Source organism: Centroberyx gerrardi, chromosome 24 (genome assembly GCF_048128805.1).
Source record: "Centroberyx gerrardi isolate f3 chromosome 24, fCenGer3.hap1.cur.20231027, whole genome shotgun sequence".
In the NCBI taxonomy this organism is placed as follows: domain Eukaryota; kingdom Metazoa; phylum Chordata; class Actinopteri; order Beryciformes; family Berycidae; genus Centroberyx; species Centroberyx gerrardi.
Window position 1 is genome coordinate 17,358,014 of NC_136020.1, and position 22,771 is coordinate 17,380,784.

Genomic DNA, 22,771 nt, shown 5'->3' on the forward strand with positions numbered 1-22,771 from the left:
ATACTGGACTTATCTTTACAAGGAATTTGTTTTGCAGCATGCACTCAACTATTAAACATTATTTCAACACTTCAGAACTGACTTATATATTGTAGACACCAGGAGGCAGAAATCAATTTGCAATGAATGCACTCAACCATTCAAACTTATTTCAACAGAATTTAGAATTTCCTCTTAAATGACATTAGATTATCATTCATTTTATGCAAATTGCAGCCTCCTGTTGACAAGAAATGAATTGTTGTTGACAGGCTTGCATCAAGAGAACCTGTGACTGTAGCAGCAGTGGTCTACAGCAGTGTGTGTGTGTGGCTCTGGCCAACTATGTCAAAGCCTGCGCCAGCCAGGGCGTTTCAGTTGGAGACTGGAGACAAGCCGCCAACTGCAGTGAGTTCAACTGCGATAAAGATGAAACTGAAAAAGCTTATCGTCGCTGTCGGGTGAAACCCCTGCATCTCCAAAATGTCAACTTTTCAGAAACTATGAGAAAAACAGCCCGGTTTGTCGCTTGACCACCATGCATTTTTCAGTTTTCAGTTTAACAGATTTTGAAAGGTTTTCAGAGGCCCAAGGTTTTTAGAACTCAATCCACAGAAGAGCATGTAATCCTTCAATTTGACCATGTAAATCCTTCAGTTTAAGTTAGAACATAAAAATCACCAAAATTGGAGTTGTGAGGTTTTCACCTGACAACGACGTTATGTTAATCTTACACTTATTTGTCCCTTGAAACAGCGGAAATGTTGAGCTGTGAGCTATATTCCACTGTACAGACAAATTTTACATCCATACTTTATACCTCACAGTCAGCTGAAAAGAAATTCTGAGATTTTGAACGAATGGTCAAACTGTCTTAAATGACAAAAGCCGCAAAAAGCCTAAACCAGATCATTGGGGCTTCTCTCTGTCTATAAAAATGTGTTTTAAAGTGGTAATCCACACAGTTCTTGTTTTTTATTTACTTTAACGACATCGTTGGTGGTAAAATTGCTATGGTCTTTTTCCTTGCACTTCCCAGAGATCACTTGGCGATCAGTAGTGTCACGCCTTTTTCTGTGGATTTTCTGTGGATGAAGTTTGAGTTTCTGTAGGTGGCGCTCTTTTCTTTGTCTGCTCAGCCGTGGTGGCTATCGCTGCTCATGCTAACGACCCAGTTTCTTTCTATTTATTCCAAACAAAACGCTTTTGCTGCTTTATTAACGTAAAATGCATCACTTTATGTGTGCTTTTCCCAGTAAAGAGTTGACATCTGACACCAGGTGTTTAGAAAGTAAAAAAATGTAAAAGCTTTCATGAACTGGGTACAGGTTGAATGTGTGTATGAAAATGCCACAGATTATTATGTTGAGAAGTTATTTAAACTTTGAAAAAATAAAAAATAAATAAATAATACGCTTAATGTTAATGCTGTTTCCCAGCTGTGCTCTGTCCAAACAACCAAAAGTTTTCCTACGACATGCGGGCGTGCAACACTACATGTCTCTCCCTGTCTGGCCCTGACCCTCGGTGTGCCTTGGACGACTGCCCTGTGGAGGGCTGCGGCTGTCTGGAGGGAACTCACCTGAACCAAGGGCTCACCTGCACCCCAAGGACACACTGCCCATGTCACCACCAGGGCGGCACAATGCCACCAGGGACTGTTGTCATGGACGGCCGACTGTGGTGAGTCCCACTGAGGATGAGTCATGAGTGGAAGGTGATCGGAGAAGACTAAACATTGTCAGATCTGTAATTCAGAGCAGGAGAAAAGAGGCATGATGCACATATTTTTAGCCACTACAATGCTCAAATATCTTTTGTATTAACATTTAACTTTTTTTATGTTACTTTTTGTTTATATTTCACATTTTATCCATTACCTGCAGGCTATTTTTCAGAAAGACAGCTCAAAGACCAGTTCTGCCTCATGCTTGACCACCTGCCTCCGAATTAGCTACAACTATGGCTTAATGACACCTATATATTGTATTAACAATAATAATAATAATAATAATAATAATAATAATAATAATAATAATAATAATGATAATATATTGTAATTCATAAGTTATTGTTTCATATGGTTTTGTTTCAAACCAAATACTGTGTCTTTTGCAGTGACTGTGAGAATGGAAAGCTGAACTGCTCTGGGCTTTGTGGTAAATATATATTTTTACATAATTTGGTGTAACAGAGAATCAGCAGATGCTCCTCCATCTTTCAACTATATTCATTTAGAAGTAGTGGGAAATCACAGCCAGAAATGTGTCGCTACTGCCAGAACAACTAACAGAAACTGTAACTATAATTTAGCCCAGTTTCTGCCAAAAACCCACAGTAGGCCCAGTGTTTACAATTCACACTGTTGTCATAGAAGGTAGTTTTAGCTCTACAACAAATTTAGGATGGAAATTATGCATTAAACCAAACCCCCCCCCTACACACACACACACACACACACACACACACACACACACACACACACACACACTTTATTACACATTACAGCCATCCCTCCAGAAAGATAATGGGGAAACACTGCACCTTTAAGCCGTGCAAAGTGTGTTGAACACTTGGAAAAACACTTGACAATTCCTTACCATAAGATTGTTCATAAAGCATGTTGAAGTCAAACGTTCTGAAGTGTAATATATTTTATGCAATTTGTTGTATGCTTTAGATTGCAGGAATGGGAAGGTTTGTGTGTACTGCTCACACAACTCAGTTAACACAGCTCAGAAAACCTGTTACAGTCTCAGCAAACCACTGGTAGGTCAACAGATAACATGTTACAGTCATGATGGCATGCTATTAGTCTGCTGTTATTATTCTTTCTTGGAAATGAAAAAATTCCCTTACATTCCCCTTAAAATATTTCTGTGCACCCTCAAATTTTATATAATCCAAATGTACAGATATTCATAACTTAAATATAGTGTAAGTGATATGTATCAGCATGAAGTGAAGGCTGTATTATTAATATTTGTTGTGGTGTTGTTTTGTACCTGTTTTTTTTAATTTACATGCACTTTCTGTCTGCCAATGAATTCCAATGTGTTCTTGCACTAGAGAGATTTTTTTTTCATTGAGATTGAGCAATAAAGTAAACCTCAACCGTGACCTTATGGATTTGTTTTGGTATGATTTCCAGCATGCTGCAATGAGCTGTCAGAGTGGCTGCTACTGCCCAGATGGCCAGTATGAGGACCACCACGGTGAATGTGTTTCTGAGGACAACTGCACCTGTGCTTATAGCGGCAAAGTGTACAGTGCAGGAGTGAGTGTCAAAACAGATTGTAAAACATGGTAAGAGTAAAATCCAAGATGCTGATGCTTTCTCTGTTCATTCTACTCCACAAATCAATATAGAATGAACTAAACCATGTTTTATGAACCAAACAACCATTTTTTCACATGACACAATTAACATTCATCTGGAGACTTTCATCCCAACCTTCACATGGCCACACAGTTAAAAGAAAGACTAATCTTGGAGGCGCTGGGTGTTGAGTGGACTAGCTAACTGGCTAATTCATGCTTCACTCCCCACTCTCTTCTTTTGCTGAAAGTAATAAAATGAAGAGGGGTGGACTGCCCGCTCTTTCCAAAAAGACAGCACTTTTGTCAGCTATTATTCAGCTATTTTTCTTGCAGAACCACTTATCAGTGAAATTCCATTGTATACCATTAGCCGCAAGCTAGCAATGAGCAATGCTAACAATGCTAGGCTGTTTTTCAGTTAATGCTAGGCTAACTGACGCGACAGTGCCGCTTTGTCACCACATTGTGAAAACTGCCTGGTGAGGAAAAGCAAGAGACTGAAATTCAAAATATTAAAGTTATTAAAGTTATAAAATAGAAGATTATTATAGACTATAGATTAAATGTGTATATACTGCTCTGTCTCCCAGTCTCTGCAGTTATGGCAAGTGGCACTGTGAATACCAGCCTTGTTCCAAGAAGTGTCAGGTGTACGGGAACGGACACTACCAGACCTTTGACTCCAAATGGTACCGCTTTGATGGGGACTGCCAGTACACACTAGTAGAGGTGAGACAAAAAGCATGGTAGCTGGCGTAAGAGTAGAAGAAGAATGTGACAAAGGGCACATGAAAATATCCTGTCCTGATAGAAAATCCAGATACATAATAGGAGTTGTATTGTTATGTGATGTGGTTTTATGATGCTTGTAGGCCAACTGAGTAAGGTTATAAGCAGTGCTTAATTTGTGCCGGATCCTGCCGGAACAGGATCCGTACCTCACGGTTTTGGACTACCTGCATTCCGGTACTTGTGTGGACCCGGCACCTCTGCTGGCATGAAAGTTTTTTTTTTTTTTTTTTTTGTAATAATCCCAATAGTTGACACTTCCTTTCCCCTCCCTTCCAAAAACCTAATTGGCTCATTTCCATATGAAGACAGGTGATTACCCTATTAGAAAGTAGCAACTAGCGCATAGTGATCACGTCACATGAGTGAGCTGCTCTGCAGAGTGTGTTATGGTAAACTTCAGACATCGTCATGGCTAAAAGACAGTTGAATTTGCTGTCCATATATCCGCTGTGTGGACTATTTTTGGAAAATTAGACAAGGCAAGCATGTTTTTTTTGTTTTTTTTGTGTAAACGTGTTACAGTTCTGTGCTGGGACAATAACATCTAAATTCATATTTGCAAAGATGAAAACAGAAATTATTCGAGTGCGGACCTGTAAGTCCCGCAGTTAAATATGTGGGCAATTGCGCATGTTATGTTGAGTGTCCAGAAATAATTGGTAATATAATTGGTTGAGTGAAGGGCTGTAAGCCCCACATCAATGTGGGCATTTAAAAACCAACGTGGTCCAGCTGAGTGTCGCATTTAGGTCGACTTCTAGCTGCATGGCATGACCATGATACGTTTTATTTCTGTCATTTCATTATTCAACATTGTTTCCTACTTTCAAAATAGATATCCTATGAAAGTATTTGTGTTGAATATTAATGCGTAACTACTCAAGCCAGAATTTGTCTGGTAGGCCTAAATGGTTGAAGCCATTGCAATTTCCTTGATGTGTTTATGTATGATTAGGATGTCTCACAGGCAAGTGTGGGCATTTTTATGTTGTGCACAGCGCAGTTATATCTTTAGTCCACTTCTTGAAGGGCAGGTTTGTAAAAACCCATCGTTTTGGACAAAATGAGCATTATGTAGCCTATGCAATAATCAAATATTGTTATAGCTCCCCAGTAGTCTGAGCTCTAAGGTCGTATAGTCATTTAGTAATGTTTAGGCTGTTGTTCTACAGTAAGCTATATGGCTGTACTGAGCACCACCGTGCCTCCAGTGTGCTTGTTGTCTTGATATGTTCCAGAACCTTTTCCCTCCAGACCGACTCGCGGGAACACCGACCACTTGGTGTTCCGGGACCTCATCATTTACAAATTAAGCACTGGTTATAAGTAAAAGTGAATAGTTTAATAAGGTACATTTACAAATTCAGATCACTGTAACAGTAAACAACTTGTCCTTACTCCAAGCCTCTACTACAAAGCAGTTGTAACTTAAAGAGTCAGCTCAGTTAACGTGAACAAAGACTGGTTTTTGGCTTTGATAGCCAACTAGCCTGCAGCCTAAAGTCAGTTTAGAACAGCAGTTTGTTAATGTTAACATGACACAAACTTCCAACTCTAGTTTCTACTAGATATCAGGGTTGGGGTCATGAACTCATCAATTCCAGTTCAACTGAGGGATTGGAATTGCAATTGGAATTTGAAAAACACTTACAGGGAACAGAATTGGAATTGAATTGGAATTTCATTGATTAAATTCAATGGAATTCCATTGAATTTAATTCAATGAAATTCTGTGGAATTCCATGTTTGTTTGTTTTTTGTTTGTTTTTTCTTACCACATATAGTGTTATATATTATCAATACTGAATATCATAAAATGTTAAAGGTACCTTTCAGGTGGTATTTGATGCATAACATGTAATCATAATACATATATTATGATTGAATGTATGTGATTAGTTTAACTGTCTTTTAGTTGATTCATAATGTTTGATGTTTAGCAAGTCAAGCCAACCTCTCTTAGAAGTGGAATTTCATGGAATTCAATTCTGTTTCCTGTGATTCCAATTCAACTCCAATTTTGTTTCCTTAGAGCTGCATTCTCAATTCAATTCATGAATGGCCCCAACCCTGCTAAATACATTAGCTGGGGTACATATCAGATGTGCTAATAACAAGACAGTGATGGTTAGCTAGCTAACAAGCCTACATTATCTCAGCACAAAATCCATCAGATGTATCAGTGGTGAAATGATCAGTTCCTACTCAAAAGCAGCACAGAGTTGGACTACTTCTATTATGTCGTATGCTTAGAAACGCAATCAGCTGTTCACATCCATCGTTGCCCAAGAACTGCAGACCTCCACTATGGCCGTCAGAGGGCATATATCACCTGAAAGCCCTCTATTGAATATGGTTTAATGTTTTTGTACTTTGCATAACTCTGCTGCTCTCCTTCAGGATGACTGTGGGAATGGAAATGGGTCCTTCTCTGTCAGAGCGGAGAGCGTACCCTGCTGTGATGAGGCTCTTATCTGCTCTCGCTCTATTGTTCTAGAACTGCAGGTAGACAATTTTTTTTGCTTCGAATTCTAGTTCTTCCTTAGACGCTCGGCTGTTGGCCATATGTTTATGCATCCATTCATTCCCTAGTTCATTTATCCACTGCTTTATTCACCATTTGTAAAGTTAGTTCATTCAGTATGAACAGAAAACATGCGATTCTTATGAGAGATATTCTCTTGTCTTGTCTTGTCTTGTCCTGTCCTGTCCTGTCCTGTCCTGCCCTGTCCTGTCCCGTCCTGTCCCGTCCCGTCCCTTCCAGGGTAAAGTCACCCTGACGTTGAGTGACATGAGAGTGACTAAACGCCTCTATACAGGCGTGTCTGTGAAGGTAGAGCTGCTCTACTTCGTATACACCGTGGGACTCTATATAATGATCGAAGTGCCCAGCAAAGGCCTGATTCTCATCTGGGACAAACACACCAGGATCACCATCAAACTGGATTCACGCTGGAGGGTGAGCAGAGGGGATATTGACAGAGCTTTTGAAATTTAGTCGTGTTTCTTGTCACTTGTCACTTTATGTGGTAAAGGTTTACACACTTTGTTCCTCAATACTGAGTACTGCTGCAAGCAAGCTGTTCTGGCTTGAATTGGATATGGAATGCTAAACTGCTAACATGCTGTTTTTCAACATAGAAGCTACATCTCCGCATTGTGGCAAGTGCCCGGTGAAAATTTTTCAATGACATTTTTAATCTTCTGTCCTGTAGAACCGAGTGTGTGGCCTCTGCGGGAATTTTGACTCCAATGAGATGAACGACCTACAGATAAGTGGCTCAACAGGTAAAACGGGTTTTAGTCAGTATTGGTTTTCTATGTTTTATTAGGATGTGGCAACCCTCCTGTCATGGTGGTCAAAATAACGGCACACTCAATACAAGGGTTAAAAACTGTCGTCTCAATGAAAGTCTCCTTTTCGTAGTGGGGTCCAGTCCCCTGGCCTTTGGCAACAGCTGGAAGACGCCTCCTTGCACTGATGTGACCAATGAGACCTTTCCGTGTGAACGCCACTCCTACTGCTCAGCCTGGGCCCAGCGGCGCTGTATGATCATTAAAAGAGGCATTTTCGAAGACTGCCACCTCAAGGTATGCATTACTGTACATTACTGTACATATAGGTCCTTTGTAAGTCAGTGGGCAGAGCATGGCACTAACACCACCAGGGTTAGGGGTTTGATTCCTATGGGGGCCTCCTCCACTGCAGAAATTTTGGGCAGGAGGGTGACATAGTGAACAGGGAGGCCATCCTTCCTTGATTTATCCATCCATGTCTTTGCTAATTGTTAGAATGTTTTCTTACCATGGTCTGCACTTTACTTTTTCTTTGCAAATGTTGTCCTGTGATTAATGTTCTGTTTCATGAAGGATTTGCAGCAATGTTCGTTCATATTTTTCAATTTTTCAATTGTCCATGTCCCTAACTTAACAAACTAAACTGAGGCAGCAATACAGTCAGACAAGGCTTAAAATTTGCCTTTAAAGTCCCCATGAAATGAACTCCCATTACTTTTACCTCCTGGAAAACACAATATCTTTAATGGTGACCTCATGCTACACTAGTAGGTGTAAACATAAATTTCTAACCAATAAAACCATCAGATTTTTGAACAATCCCGCCCCTCCAAACTTTCTCTCCCTGACTCATATTCCATTGATTTAGACTTTTGAATGATCTCTCACTGCATTATGTCCCGGCCCAACATCCTGAAATCCAGGAAGTAAACATGCCATTTCATGGGGTCTTCAATCAATTAGATTGTGGACTGCTTACAATATTGGACTTTTGCAATGAGGGGGTTATGACCTCCATCCCTGAGCCCTTTAAAAACACCACTAAAAGGCGTATTTTTCAGACTGTTACCATCTGCTGGGTGTTATCCCCAGGTGGACCCCGAGCCCTACTACCACGCCTGTGTGCAGGAGTCCTGCTCCTGTGAGTTTGAAGGGAAGTTCCTGGGCTTCTGTACGGCCGTGGCTGCCTACGCAGAGGCCTGCAGTGACCAGGGTGTCTGTGTCAACTGGAGAACACCTGATATGTGCCGTAAGTAGAAATTCTTTTTTATCTCAAACAACATCCGCTTTGCAGTCTCTGTCAGTCACTGGTCAGTATATCTTCCTTCAGTGGTTTAGTTTTTCAGATGGTGAAGTTAGAAGGGAGAAGGGAGTAATGTGACAGAGTAAGTTGGAAGTTAAACCCATACAGAGAGCGCAGACCACAGCTTTCATTAAGACACATACAATAACGAATGACACTAAACAATCCATGTGCAGAGACAAAACATTTGTCTTCATTTTCACTTAAAGTAATGCTACTACTACTACTACTATAATTCAGCCTGTGTAATAATTTTACCTTTACTAATTTAAACCTCAGCGGTGTACTGTGACTACTACAATGAGCAGAGCCAGTGTAGCTGGCACTACGAGCCTTGTGGTCAGATGCACATCTGCGGCAGAAACAACCACTATGGCAAGCTGGAAGGTAACCAAATATAACCAAAATTCAACTTCACTTGTATTCAACCACAGAATATTGATATATATAATTCCTATCATCAGTGAAAGATTGATGGTGATGATTGAGGGATAACTAAGGTATAAAAATATATGCTATTTCCCAGAAATTATTTTGTTATTATATTGTTAGCACCTAATTCTGCCACTGTTGCAAGTGCAGCAATGTTTATCCTCTGTGCTACAAAGGCCAGTTTACAGACATGGATCAAACCCGCACAATAGAAATCTCTAATATTTATATTATTATTTTTATTTTTAGTCTAGAGCTCGGTCTCATTAGTGTCTGAAAAAGCCACCTGAGCCCATTAAATAAACATTATTTTCCTCTGTGAAAAAGGCTGTTACCCCAGATGTTCAGCAGAGGCGCCGTACTATGATGAAAATACTGGTGAATGCTCTACCCTGAACAATTGCACCTGTTATTTCAATGACACTGTCATTCAACCTGGGGCAGAGGTGTGGATAGAAGCTGTGCACTGGTAAGATGGGCCGTTTATAATAGATAGGTCTAAATATGTATTTACAGTGTAACTGTCATGATATATGAGAAACTGCCTACTCTAACCCCTGTATTTTCCTCTAAGCTCCTGTGAAGAGGGAATAATCTACTGTGAGTATTTTAAGTATAAATAACATTACTTGGAGCATATTTCTTATTATGTTCTCGATAAGTATATTTCACAATTACATACAAATATTGAAAAAGTTTTGCATTCATCTTAAGTGTTTTAAATGACATGTGCCTTTACAGGTTATGAACATACCACTACTATACCAACAACTCCACCTACTACTACTACTACTACTACTACTACTACTACTACTACTACCACACCTACTACTACTACTACACCTACTACTACTACTACTACACCTACTACTACACCTACTACTACACCTACTACTACTACACCTACTACTACTACTACTACATCTACTACTACACCTACTACTACTACTACTACACCTACTACTACTACTACTACTACACCTACTACTACTACTACTACACCTACTACTACACCTACTACTACTACTACTACTACACCTACTACTACTACTACTACACCTACTACTACTACGCCTACAACTACTACGCCTACTACTACTACTATGCCTACAACAACTATATATTCCACCACCTATACAGGTAGGCCTACTGGTGCATATCATGTAGTCGTTCTGCATACACTGCCAAAACTGTTATTTTATCTTGTATCCAGACTTAACAAGCTTATTTTGGGATTTTTTTTGTGTGAAATCATCTTACTGCACAGGCAGATAATTTTACCGGTTTCAACAAATTTGACTTTTTTTTCCAGGAGAATGTAACTTGTTTCAGGACATTTACTTGGTAAAAGTGAAATTGTCTTGGAGAGAGTTTCTTGTTTCTTCTTCATTGTGTTTGTTCATTTTTTTTGTGATGATTTCTTGAGAGAAGTCATTTTGGCACGTATTAAGTGAAATTTGTTGAAACCGGCAAGATTATCTGCCGGTGTGGTGAGATAATTTGACTAAAAATATCATGAAATAAGCTTGATAGGTCTGGAAACAAGATAAAATCACTGGACTTGTCATTTTTTTGCAGTGTAGGCTATGACTTTGTTTCTGACAATTCATGGTTGAGATCTTAATGTCGGTGTAACAGAGTACTATCCACACACACACACCTGTGGATACACGTGCACATACACATACAGACTTGCACAAGCAGTCATACGCCTACTTGACGTTGACCGCTTTACCCCAGCATTCAATTCTTTTCAAATGCACCAAATGAGGTTTATATCTTTTCTATGTCCACCGTCTTCCGCAGTGTGCGAGTGTAAGGATTTGAAGAGGAACCAAAAGTGGCTTTGCGGTGAGACGTGGACAGAAGACTGCTACCATAAGTATTGTACATGGGATGGGAAGATAGAGTTGACTCCAGTGGTTTGTCCAGATGCTCCATATCCCATTTGCCCCAGAGGACAGGTCACAAAGGTCTCGGATGGATGCTGTGAAACGTGGAAGTGTGACTGTAAGTGATTTTTATCTGTCTATCTGTCCTCTACCAAAGCTCTTGTTAGCCCCTCTGTCTTTTACATTCCCCCCCTCTCATCCCCTCTTTGTCTTTTATTTTTGCCGCTGCATGTTTATGTCTGCCTCTCTCACTCGGTTAGTCTCTCTCTGTTATTTTTATGTGTGGTAGTTTGCAGTGGTGGAAATCGTTCTAAAATATCATACTCAAGTAGAATTATTGTTACTTTGCTGATATTTTACTTAAGTAGAAGTAAAAGTACTGGTGTAAAAATCTGCTTAAGTAAAAGCAAAAAGTAACTCATTTAATATGTACTCAGAGTAAAAGCTCCTGAGTTAATTTTTAGAAAAGAGAATGTTGTTAGATGTGATCTTTTCCATGTGACTCTAAAAGGACGAGAGGACAGAGTTCAGACTAGATTCTTTTAATTGGAAAATTTGGAAATTGCAAAATAAAGTGCACAAACAGAGTAAAGCCAGATTACTCTTCTCTTCTTTGCTGACTGACCGTTCACTGCGAACGGCTTCAGAATTTGTCAATTTACGATTGTCCAGTTTTTGTTGCTTATGGACTAAAATGTAGTGAAGTAATACTTAAAAACATACTTTACAAACATAAAAACATACATACTTGAGTAAAAGTAAAATTTCTGGCTGAAAAAAGTACACAAAAAAGCATTGAGGCATTGAGTACACTGATTCATAATTCTCTTGAATCAATCCTAACTGATATATCTGTCCTTGTAAAAATATATCATACGGATCTCTCTCTCTCTCTCTCTTTCTACATTTACCTCTCGTCTTTTCCTGTCCCCTCCCCAGGCCGCTGTGACCTGTACGGCGACCCCCACTTCGTCACCTTCAATGGTGTGTACTTTGACTTCCTGAAGGACTGCACCTACGTCCTGGTGGAGGAGCAGTCGCCACACCATAACCTGACCATCGCCGTGGACAACTACAACGGCTGTATGCCTCCTGGCCTCATGATGTCCTGTGCTAGAGGTGTCATCCTGAAATATCAGAACACCACAGCCACGCTCAGTATCGTACCAAATGAGTCTGCAATAAAGGTACGATGTAATGCAGCTTTCTGTGCCAATGTTGAACTCAAAACAATAGCAAAATGATATGACATATATTTATATATATAGGACATGATATAACCCCAAAATCATTGATTCTCTGTTATTTGTTGCTCCGGTAGAGACGATTAGAGGATTACGTTTTTTTTCTCTCTCCATTCACTGCCATTATATGTCGAAACAGGTCTGAAAAATCACTCTTCTAGCACATAAATAAATGCAAACAAAGCAGATTATAACAACATATAAAAAAATCATTCTGCAGATTTTTTTTTTCGTGAATCGCTTTCTTTATGTTTATAAAACGTTTTGGTTTAAACAAGTTGTAACGCTGAAATGCTTCCAACCGGATTTCGGTGTTACACTTGTTGGTTTAGAAAGTGCTTCACTTAAAAAAAATTCTCTCTCATGCACTTGTTGCTTGTTGTTTTTCTCTCTTGAGCCTTTTTCAGAACCACCCAGAACAACTCTGCAATACCAACACTTACATTTCAACACTTTAAGTCAGTATGTGTGACTCCTCTCTCCCTGAGGCTGCTCTTCTGAGTCTGATACTGTTCTCCTCTGCCCTATAGGCCACCCTGAACCATATGACCATACAGCCGCCGTATGAGGGGCACGGGCTGCGGTTTGAGACGACGGGCTACGAGGTGTCAGTCTACGTCCCGGAGATCCGCTCTCACGTCTCCCTCACTCCAGCCCACAGCTTGGTGGTCACTCTGGCCATGGAGCACTTCTTCAACAACACCCAGGGACAATGTGGTGGGTAACGGGTGGGCAGTGGTGTGGTTTGGTGCAGATGCCCAATCAAGTGTGTGTGTGTGTGTGTGTGTGTGTGTGTGTACTATGAACAGCTGATTGCATTTCTAAATGTATGACTCAGCTGTCTCAACAGAATTCAACACACATGGTTAATGTGTATGCTGTTTTTGATTGGGAACTGATCATTTCACCATTTTTTTTTCTTTATTTATTATTTATTTAACCAGGAAGTCCACTTGAGATTCAGAATCTCTTTTGCGAGGGAGACCTGGCCAAGACAGCAGCAAATAAGGAGTAATAAGAGCGCAATTAAACATTATACAAGACAATAAAACAAAACAAAACAGTTAAACACATTATAGAAACAGTGAGTTAAAACGCATAACACATCTGACCCAGCAGAGGGACAGTCACAGAGACATGGAGCAGTGAGGAAACAACCTCTAAAAAGCAAGAAGAGTGTGTAGATAATTTGTCAGTTTCGGGTCAGCTAACCATTGCTGTCTTCTTGTAAACACGTCTGATTTGCATACAGGCCAACGTATCTAGGAGAAGCTAGAAGTTAGTAATGGCCACAAGTTGCATGTTAACATAAACATCGGCTGCTTTGCTAAATTAGCCTGCAGGCTAGTTAACTTGCTAACAAAGCCAAAAAGTTTGTCTGACTCAACTTGTAGAGCTTGTAGAGTAGAAGTTACAGACAGTTTATTGTGTTTATTGTTTATTGTGTTACAGTAACCTACATTTGGATCTTAATTCTACCTTGGATTTTACCTTATCAGAATATTCACTTTTACGTGATTTTTTATAATTAATTGATGTATAGTTACTGAATGGACCACATCTTGTTCAGGTATCTCTCTTTTTCTAGCCTGTTGTCATATATTTATAGTTGTTGTTAGATATTTAGCCATTATTTGTACTCAGCCAGTTCTCCAATGGACCTCCATGATGGTGGCAGCCGTGGGGCATTGTACGTGTGTGTGTTTGTTCGTACACACATTTCGCCTGCATTCGTATCGAGCGTCACACATCTCCTTCTCCTGGGCTCATCTCATCTCTTCATCCTCTCTCCAGGTGTATGTGGCGGCGACTCGTGTATCCGCAGAGGAGGGCAGATCGAGGACGACACGTGCTGCGAAGAGACGGCCCATGACTGGGTGTACCCCGACCCGCTGAAGCCAGCCTGTGACTCTGAACCCAGGGACATACCCTGTCTCTGGCAGACCCCCACCCCGGAAACCGTCTGCCCCGGGAGCTTTCTGTGTGACGTGCTATATGACCCGTGAGCTCCAAACGCACACACGCACGCACGCACACTTACAGGACTAAAACAAAGAGGGCCAAGAGCGTGTTCATTCCTTGTCATGTCTAACTCACCTTACACCAATATACATATACAATGCACTTTACTGACTGACTGATTATAGAATGACATTTCATCTTATTAAATGTTCTTTTTTATGTGAAAATTGTGGGATCATTGTTGAAATAAGAGTTAACTGGGTATCTTGACTTGATTGTAATCGTGTGTGTTTTTTACGTTGCACAGCAAATTGCCTCATTGGGGACATTTACATTTTCTAATGTAATGTAACGTAATCTAATCTAATCTATTCACACATATACACACACAGGCTGGGAATTGGTGCCGAATACCATGTTTTTATTATTTTATCTATATTTTTTGTTGTTGTACATTTTAGCTACTGTATAAAATTGGCTCAAACTGTATGTCATGATTTTCAACATACAGGCAACCAAATCTTTCCCAAAGTCCTGTTCTATTCTATTCTATTCTATTTTCAGGGTGTTTGCAGAGTGCAGCAATCTTTTGGACATCGACATCAAACTGAAGAATTGCCTGTTTGACACGTGTGGGAATCCAGATGCGGCTTGTTTTACTCTGGAGCAGACTGCTGAGGAATGCAAGAAAGCTGGTGTCTGTGTCGACTGGAGGAGACTCACTAATGGAACCTGTAGTAAGTAAATGCATGATCCTTGCTTTTGTTTTTTTTGCAATAATGTAAACTCAACCAGACCTGGGCATGATAGAACCTGGCTGTAATGGCTGCAGGTATCCAAGTCCATGATCTGTGAATCCTTAATAAATATTTATAGACATCCTCCTCCACCTTATTCATGTTTATTATGATTGTTTTTTGGTTTGATTGACTTAATAGCAGAACCATGCACCATGCACACTGACTAGTCTCACATTTTGCTACATGTTTGCTGAAATACTGCTGCACTTTGGCTCCATGTCCAACTTGAACTGTTAAGAAAAACAAGGTTGCAGCTGTCAGAAGTTTCACATTAGAGTTTTGTGTCCCAGTTTTTGAAGGCCGATACTGATACAGACATTCTTAAAATGTAGTTGCCATAGCCAATATTTTTTACCCATATCCAGTGTCTTTAAATTGGACTATTTCCTGCCAAAAGTTTACAAAGATTCAGTGTCTTCTCCAGAATTGTATTCTTGTCAAGGTGGAAAAGCTTCTGAAACAGCATTTAGACCATCATGATACTATACACTACTAGACCTATTCAATGCTAGGGATACATTACTGCTTTTAAATGAAGAATTCCAAAAGTATAATTTAAAAATTAAAAGAATAAATGAAATGTGCAAACAAATTGTTGCAGGTTTTACAGATTGTTTTTCATGTAGCTGTGGTGTCGTATCAGCAGTGGGCGACATGACTAGCTGATATCCAATATTTAATAAAAAGCTAATTTCGGCGAACTATGTCAATCTAACCCTAGTTCCAATATACTAATTTGGTTCTACTGTATAACATTCAAGAAAGAATAGTATAAATGCAGTATAGATGCAGGATAAATGCATAAAGGGCGAGTCGAACATCTAAGTCCAAACCCTACCGCTGTCACTCCAAACATACTAAGGCAAAAATACAGTACATACTAGCAGAGCACATTTGAATTAAAAATTAAACCATTCTGACTCAAACATGTGCACTATATGGGCCGAAGCGGTATGACCTGTCAATGAGTGAAAACTGATACGAGCTTCATTCTCATAAAATGAAAATTGTAAAGTCTCCAATAAAGTGTGAAGCGATAGTCAAGTGGTTATTTCCCCCCACTACATTCCCACTGTCTAAATAAAGAATGCTAAAGGTGAATGGACTGCCCGCAAAAAAATAACTTCCATTAAGTGCCTTGTCTTAAATAAATGGCTGTTTCTAATAGTGGCCTGGGAGAACTTTATGTTTTGGCAAATAAATGTGTGAATAATAAACCCCTGGTTAAAATCATACATTCATAACATCTAGCCTTGCTCATGTTTCAGACGTGACGTGTCCAACGGGGATGGAGTACAGAGAATGTCACGACAAGCTGGATGACTACTGCCTTGGAGGGTGAGTTGGCTTTCACGGCAGAACCTCCTTACATTTGTTTGTTTGCTGTGACATTTATTTCACACACCAGCGTTTCATAGGGATGGGACGATGTGCTTATCTCACGGTACGATTCGATACGCGATATGGGGCTCACGATGTGATACAAACACGATACGATGTAATAAATAAAAGTATTCGATATATTGTCCCATCCCTAGCATTTCAGATATAGTGCTTATTTCTCTTGAATGACATTCACTAGCCCGTAGACAGACAACAGGTGGTGATCAATTATCAATCAGCAGATTACAAAACACAATCCATAATTAAATGCATCAATAGAAAACATATTTTTCAAAGGACAATAATATCCACAACAGAAAAATACAGAATTTCACCCACAATTCTATTCTCTCAGTAATACAGTCAATGGGGCTGCATAGAATATACACACACTAGTCATGGAGGTACATACAATGATAAAATTCTACTAAGCATTTCACATATATAGCATTTAGTCACATGCATATACACTGTCAGTCAAAAGATTGGACACCCTTGTTTTTCTTAATTTTTTACTATTTTTCACATTTTAGATTAACAGTAAAGACATCAAAACTATGAAATAACACACATAGAACTATACAGTGACCAAAAAAGTGTTAAACAAATCAAAACTATCTTATATTTTAGATTCTTTAAAGTTGCCGCCCTTTGCCTTGATGGAAAGGCAAAAGGCTTTGGAAAGAAATTCATACACAGGCATCAACTTCACTATTTATATTTGTCCAAGAAACAAATGTCAAGCATTTAAGCATAAGCCTTTAGATCAAAATGGCTTTAAGATAATGGAAAAACATAGTACATTCACTCAGGTGGGTCCAGACGTTAGACTGGTAGTGTATGGGAGACACTAGAGAAAAGGTCTCAAATATGAAATCCACCATGCTTCCCTTCTCTCTTGTTTTGGCTCCTCAGAGTGCATCATCCTGGGCCGGTCCTGGAGAAGTACAGTGCCGGCTGTTTCTGTCCCAGCGGCCAGGCCAGGGCAGGGAGACACTCAGAAACCTGCGTGTCCGACTGTTACTGTGAGTGCCGGGGGCCTTTGATCGTCCTCCTCCTTGAACATGACATTGACTCTGAGCAGATCTTGGTTTGAACTCCCAGTATAATGGCTTCTGCTTTGGAAGTAGAGCTGTGTGCAGTAGATTAGTTCATGATTTACAGGCTAACTACTGTAGAACATCCAGTTCATCCAGTAGAACATCAGGTTTTAATTAACATAATCATGGGGATATAAAGATGTGATACAGTTAGCGGAAGTGTTGATCCTTTCTTTTCTTTTCTTTTCTTTCATTTCCTTTCTTTTCTTTTCTTTTCTTTTCTTTCCTGTCCTTTCCCTTTCCCTCCTCTTTCATTTCCATTCTTCCCTTTCCTTCCCTTTCCTTTCCTTTCCTTTCCTTTCCTTTCCTTTTCTTTTCCTTCCCCTTTCCCCTTTCTTTTCCTTTGCTTTCCTTTCCTTTCCTTACAGTCTGTAAAGGACCACTTGGTGAGCCCAAACTGGTAAGAAGTCTTGACTCCATCAACACAACAACACAACAGATTATAATCTCTCTAATTCTGGATCAGAAAAAGCAGTCGGTGTGTTTAATGTTTCCATCTTCCTGTCCCAGCCCGGTGAGAGGTGGACGTCCAACTGTCACCTGTGTACCTGTAACAACCAGACCAGGACAGAGGAGTGTTATCCAGTTGTTTACCGTCATGTGGATCCTGTCTGCAGCTACGGCTCTGTACTGGTTAACACCTCTTGCTGTGGTGACCAGGCCTGCGGTAACGACTGGCACTTCATCTTACTTTAAAATATTTTTCACCAATATTCTGGTTTTATTTTATTCACATTTATTTTGTTTATTTGCTTTATTTTTGCAGGGTTTGCGTTGTGATGTGCATCATACTTATCAATAGCTGTTTGTGTTATAATGTTGTAACAACTTAACTAATAGTGTTGTATTCAGTAATGTTATTCAACTTTTCATATCAATTGCACATTTATTTGTTAATGGGCTAAAATTACTTTTCAGTTGAGAAGACATGCAGTCATAATGGAATAACATACATGGTATGTTGTGCCTCATCTCATATCAATCTGTATATGCCAAAGAAAAGTGTTTTCCATTGGTTGCATACATACATTTTGTTACTATCAATAACATATCGACATTTGCTTGGAAAATAGTTGCATGTTAGGGAGGTTTTTGAAATATTGAGCAATGAACATTGGGTAATGTTGTTTAAATGTCTTTAGCAACAAAAACCTTCTTTACTGATGCTAACCTGTGTTGTGTATGTTGTAATTCTTTACGTGTTAATGTGTATGTATTGTGTTGTAAACCTTGCCTGCAAACCAAATTTCCCATGCAAGACAATACAGTTTTGAATTCAACTGGACTGAATTGAATTACATAGTCCATTATAAGCTCTTTTTGTGATGTCTATCTATTCATCTGTCTGTGTGTAGATGGGAGACACATGGAAAGATGCCGCCTATCCCTGTACGTTGTTCAGCTGTACAATAGAGGGTGTTCACACTGACACTAAGGTGTGTCCCAACGAGAGCTGCCCAGAGGTATGATACACTATCTGCTGTCTTCCCATAACTAATAAGATTACCATCTTACAGCAGCCTCATTCCACAGTAATGACCAGTGTATTAAGTTATGAAAAAGTGACTGTACTGCTTAAAAGATTTGTATGTAAAAATACACCCGCCTTATCAGCCTTAATCACAAATTGGGGCTACAACAAAGAAGAGCGTCCCATCCCCACTGACTGATAAGTAGTAGATTCACCCTATTTGCCCAAATTAATTTTAGGTGCCAGGTATGGTTATTGGCACGAAATCTTCCCAGCAAACAGAAAGTGACAAATCAAAACCCATAAACAATGGCTAAACCTTCTGCAAAACGACTTTCTCAGCATCTCCACCCCTACCAACCACTAAGAAGAAGAAAATTTAGGAAATTGTGCAGTTTACTGACATCACATTGCATGATTTCTGGATAATGAAGTCCTTCAAACCTTCAAAAATTCAAAGTTATTTCCCCCCCCCCCCCAAAAAAAAAAAAAACCTAATGTACTTAAGCCTTCAGATATTGCACTTACAAGGTTGATACACTGGAATAAAGCCATTGTTAAGTGTTACAAAAAATATAAAAATATAAAAGTATAACAACAAACACTTTACTTTGAGCTCTTGTGATTTGTTTTCCAGGAGGATAGGATTTGGGATGACCAACACTGCTGCTTTTCATGTAAGTTAAGTCAGAATGAATCAACAACTGTAGTCATTTACCATTGAAATAACAGTGACACAGAATGAAATAAGATTGCCCGGATCTATGTTTTCTTGTTTGTTGATAGCTTTAAAGTACTATTTTTATACTAGCTTTTCAAAATGAGAGGATGAAATCAGAGGCCAATTATAGCACTGATGAAATTTTAGCTGGTTAGCTGATGCTCTTATCAGAGGTGGGGACTCGAGTCACATGACTTGGACTCGAGTCACATTTTGAATTGCTTGAGACTTGACTTGGGTTCTGGTAACTTGGGACTTGACTTTGACTTGTACTTTGATGACTTGAAAAGGTTTCTAAAGTCTCGACAAAAGATCTTGTGTTTGTGTAAATGACTTAGATTGAAAGTGATTAGGTTTGTTCCAGCAGACGACTGAATTTAAATTCTGTTTTCTGAATTTGTATGGAATGACTGAATTTATTGAAGTTGAAACTGATTATAGAAATCAAACTCATGATGCTCTTACCAAGTTTTTATCCTATTAAAACCATATTGCATTGAAAGGTCCTAGATATTTAGTTTTCTTTAAGATATTAAATTGATATTGGACTCTTGATTTGTTCTGACTTGACTTGGTGCTCTACATTTAGACTTGAGACTTGACATTAATGACATGGACTTGACTTGGACTTGACTTTGTAATCTACATTTAAACTTGAGACTTGACTTGAGACTTGTGCCTGAAGACCTGAGACTGACTTGGGACTTGAGCAAAGTTGACTTGGTCACACCTCTGGCTCTCATCCAGAGTGACAGTGAGTGAACAAGTAGTAGCCCAGCCTCTCACCCTAACACTCAAGCACACAGCACACACATGGCTGTTGATGGACACTCATTGGCTATTGAGAGGATCAAACCTGTGACCTTTCAGTTACGGGACAGTCTGTCACACTCGTTGGCCACCTTGCTGCCTCTAACATCTCTCTTCCTCTCCCAGGTAACCACAGCTGTGCTCCCAGGGTGACCAGTGCCAACATCACCCTACACGGCTGTACCACCACCCTGCAGCAGCCATTGTGTCAGGGCTACTGTGCATCTCAGTCCAGGTGAGAAAAAGGACACAGATGGGAAGGGGGGGCAGGGGATATGCATGTTTAGAGTGAGTGAAACTACGTTGACATTACAGTAAAAACTCCTCCTGTTAACACCGAGGCGCTGTGGTAGCACCGTGTTGTTGGAACTAAGAGAATCGCTGAACAAAATACTTAATTAATGTTTTGATTTAGGCATCACAGTTAGAAAATCACAGAGCTACTTCCTGGTATGTGAACGTACAGCACACCAGCCTTGAGTTGGTTGATGCTTGTGTGACTTTTACCGTACCGCCTGGTGTACGAGCGCACGCTGTATTTCCTTTATACAGGGCTCTGCACCGCCTAAACAGTGCGTACCATAATTCCCCTAAACACTGCACATTGCAAAAAGCGTTACACACGAACATGGAGGTGTTCTCGAGCATTTAATAACAGGCCGCTGTTTCACATAACAGACCGCTATTTTACATCCAATTTCATCACTCTGCAGCCAAGAGGTCCGGTCCATTTTGTTGATTTCTAACTTGCGACACCTTGTTCCAAAAAAGACGTTACTCCTTGGCTACTGGGCTATTTTTTGGTGGAAGCTTATAAATTACTTTAGCCTGTATTAAAATCATTTTAAATCAATATTTTGTGTCAAATGATTAACATCTTTGGTAAGTAGCCATGTATTAAGTGGAATAATGTACAGAAAGACTTGATTGCCATGTTGCACTAATGACAGGCTCGCTTTACATTATCCCTTGTTTATATCGCCTTTTACAGACCATGATCATGATTAATTACTGTATTACTTCATTTGTTCTATATAGAGAGTACATTGGAGATTTATATCATAAAGGTTAGCAATTTACAATTATCAATGTCAAGTCATTCATCTATAAGAGAGTGAGGGTGCATTTCAAAATGTTAACTGTTATTGAATCTCCAATAAAATAATGTTTTTGTCCAGCACAAGGCTTAGCACACCATGCCATGCACCAACGTTGAGCCACATATCAATCTCTCTTTCTCACCCTCTCCCTCCCTTTGCTTCCTTCCTTCCTTCCTTCCTTCCTTCCTTCCTTCCTTCCTTCCTTCCTCCACCTGTTTCCAATCTGCCCTCCTCACCTCTCTGTCTCGGTCCATGCCAGTTGGGCTCTGGTTAATGATGTCCTGCAGGTGGAGCAGAAGTGCAGATGCTGTTGGATAAAGAGCTCGGAGAACCGATCAGTGTCCCTGCGGTGTGAGGAAGACGGCTCTACCAGGCGCTACACCTACGAGCATATCACCGAGTGCGAGTGCAGAGACTGTGACACACCGCACTGAAAAGTACTGAGAGCACAGTCCAGAGCCAACGAATTGAATCAGCAATGATGGAAACATATTACCAGTTTTATAGTATAGTTTTGTATTTTATCCCTTAGTGGTCATATTGTTGTACAGTAGAGAAAAATAATTGTAGTTGAATGACAATATAATGCTATAATGTCATCTCACCAGTCTGCCGTCATACCAAAGGATGTGTGTGCATGTGTATGTGTGTGTTTCAGGGTCATTCATAAATTGAATTGAGAATGCATGATAAATTCCAATTCAATTCCTGGAGATGGAATTAGAATTAGAATTGGAATGACAGGGAGCAGAATTGAATTCCAAAACAAATCAAATACATTCAATCATAATGTATGTATTCCGATTACAATGTTACGCATCAAATACGGGTGCTGTGGGTGCCTGGCTCCCATGGCCCACAATGTAGAAAATCCCTGGGAATGTAGTAACTCCTCAAATAAATAAGCATGCATGAACCATCATCAACTATTTTCCATAGGTAAATCACTCATATAACCTTTATCAACACAGTCATTGGCAAATTTGCAAAGATGAAATCTAGAAAAATGAATTTGGTTGCTGCAATATGGCAGATTTGAAAAGAAAAATGTTGATGTCGTTACTGTGATATTGATGCACTTTACTGTGAATTAGTAAATAAATACGCCAGATTTTGGCTAAACGCATATGTTGCTGTTGTTTTGTCAGGTCATTGGGAATTACT

General features: G+C 39.7%; 1 protein-coding gene across 1 annotated transcript in view; it reads left to right on the plus strand.

Annotated features, from left to right (window-relative positions):
• Positions 1 to 22,041, plus strand: part of muc5e (mucin 5e) — a 35,307-nt gene extending 13,266 nt beyond the window's left edge. The window contains exons 16-43 of the mRNA XM_078282254.1: positions 252 to 387; positions 1,419 to 1,662; positions 2,098 to 2,138; positions 2,660 to 2,748; positions 3,131 to 3,285; positions 3,891 to 4,029; positions 6,493 to 6,597; positions 6,857 to 7,051; positions 7,308 to 7,380; positions 7,520 to 7,683; positions 8,482 to 8,638; positions 8,972 to 9,079; positions 9,452 to 9,593; positions 9,699 to 9,728; positions 10,041 to 10,092; positions 10,551 to 10,554; positions 10,931 to 11,134; positions 11,956 to 12,203; positions 12,791 to 12,977; positions 14,055 to 14,262; positions 14,787 to 14,959; positions 16,291 to 16,360; positions 17,321 to 17,495; positions 18,016 to 18,132; positions 18,861 to 18,968; positions 20,445 to 20,451; positions 20,634 to 20,742; positions 21,867 to 22,041. Coding sequence (XP_078138380.1) covers positions 252 to 387; positions 1,419 to 1,662; positions 2,098 to 2,138; positions 2,660 to 2,748; positions 3,131 to 3,285; positions 3,891 to 4,029; positions 6,493 to 6,597; positions 6,857 to 7,051; positions 7,308 to 7,380; positions 7,520 to 7,683; positions 8,482 to 8,638; positions 8,972 to 9,079; positions 9,452 to 9,593; positions 9,699 to 9,728; positions 10,041 to 10,092; positions 10,551 to 10,554; positions 10,931 to 11,134; positions 11,956 to 12,203; positions 12,791 to 12,977; positions 14,055 to 14,262; positions 14,787 to 14,959; positions 16,291 to 16,360; positions 17,321 to 17,495; positions 18,016 to 18,132; positions 18,861 to 18,968; positions 20,445 to 20,451; positions 20,634 to 20,742; positions 21,867 to 22,041 — 3,615 coding nt within the window. The remainder of the gene's footprint in view (positions 1 to 251; positions 388 to 1,418; positions 1,663 to 2,097; positions 2,139 to 2,659; positions 2,749 to 3,130; positions 3,286 to 3,890; positions 4,030 to 6,492; positions 6,598 to 6,856; positions 7,052 to 7,307; positions 7,381 to 7,519; positions 7,684 to 8,481; positions 8,639 to 8,971; positions 9,080 to 9,451; positions 9,594 to 9,698; positions 9,729 to 10,040; positions 10,093 to 10,550; positions 10,555 to 10,930; positions 11,135 to 11,955; positions 12,204 to 12,790; positions 12,978 to 14,054; positions 14,263 to 14,786; positions 14,960 to 16,290; positions 16,361 to 17,320; positions 17,496 to 18,015; positions 18,133 to 18,860; positions 18,969 to 20,444; positions 20,452 to 20,633; positions 20,743 to 21,866) is intronic.
• The last annotated feature ends 730 nt before the right edge of the window (positions 22,042 to 22,771 follow it).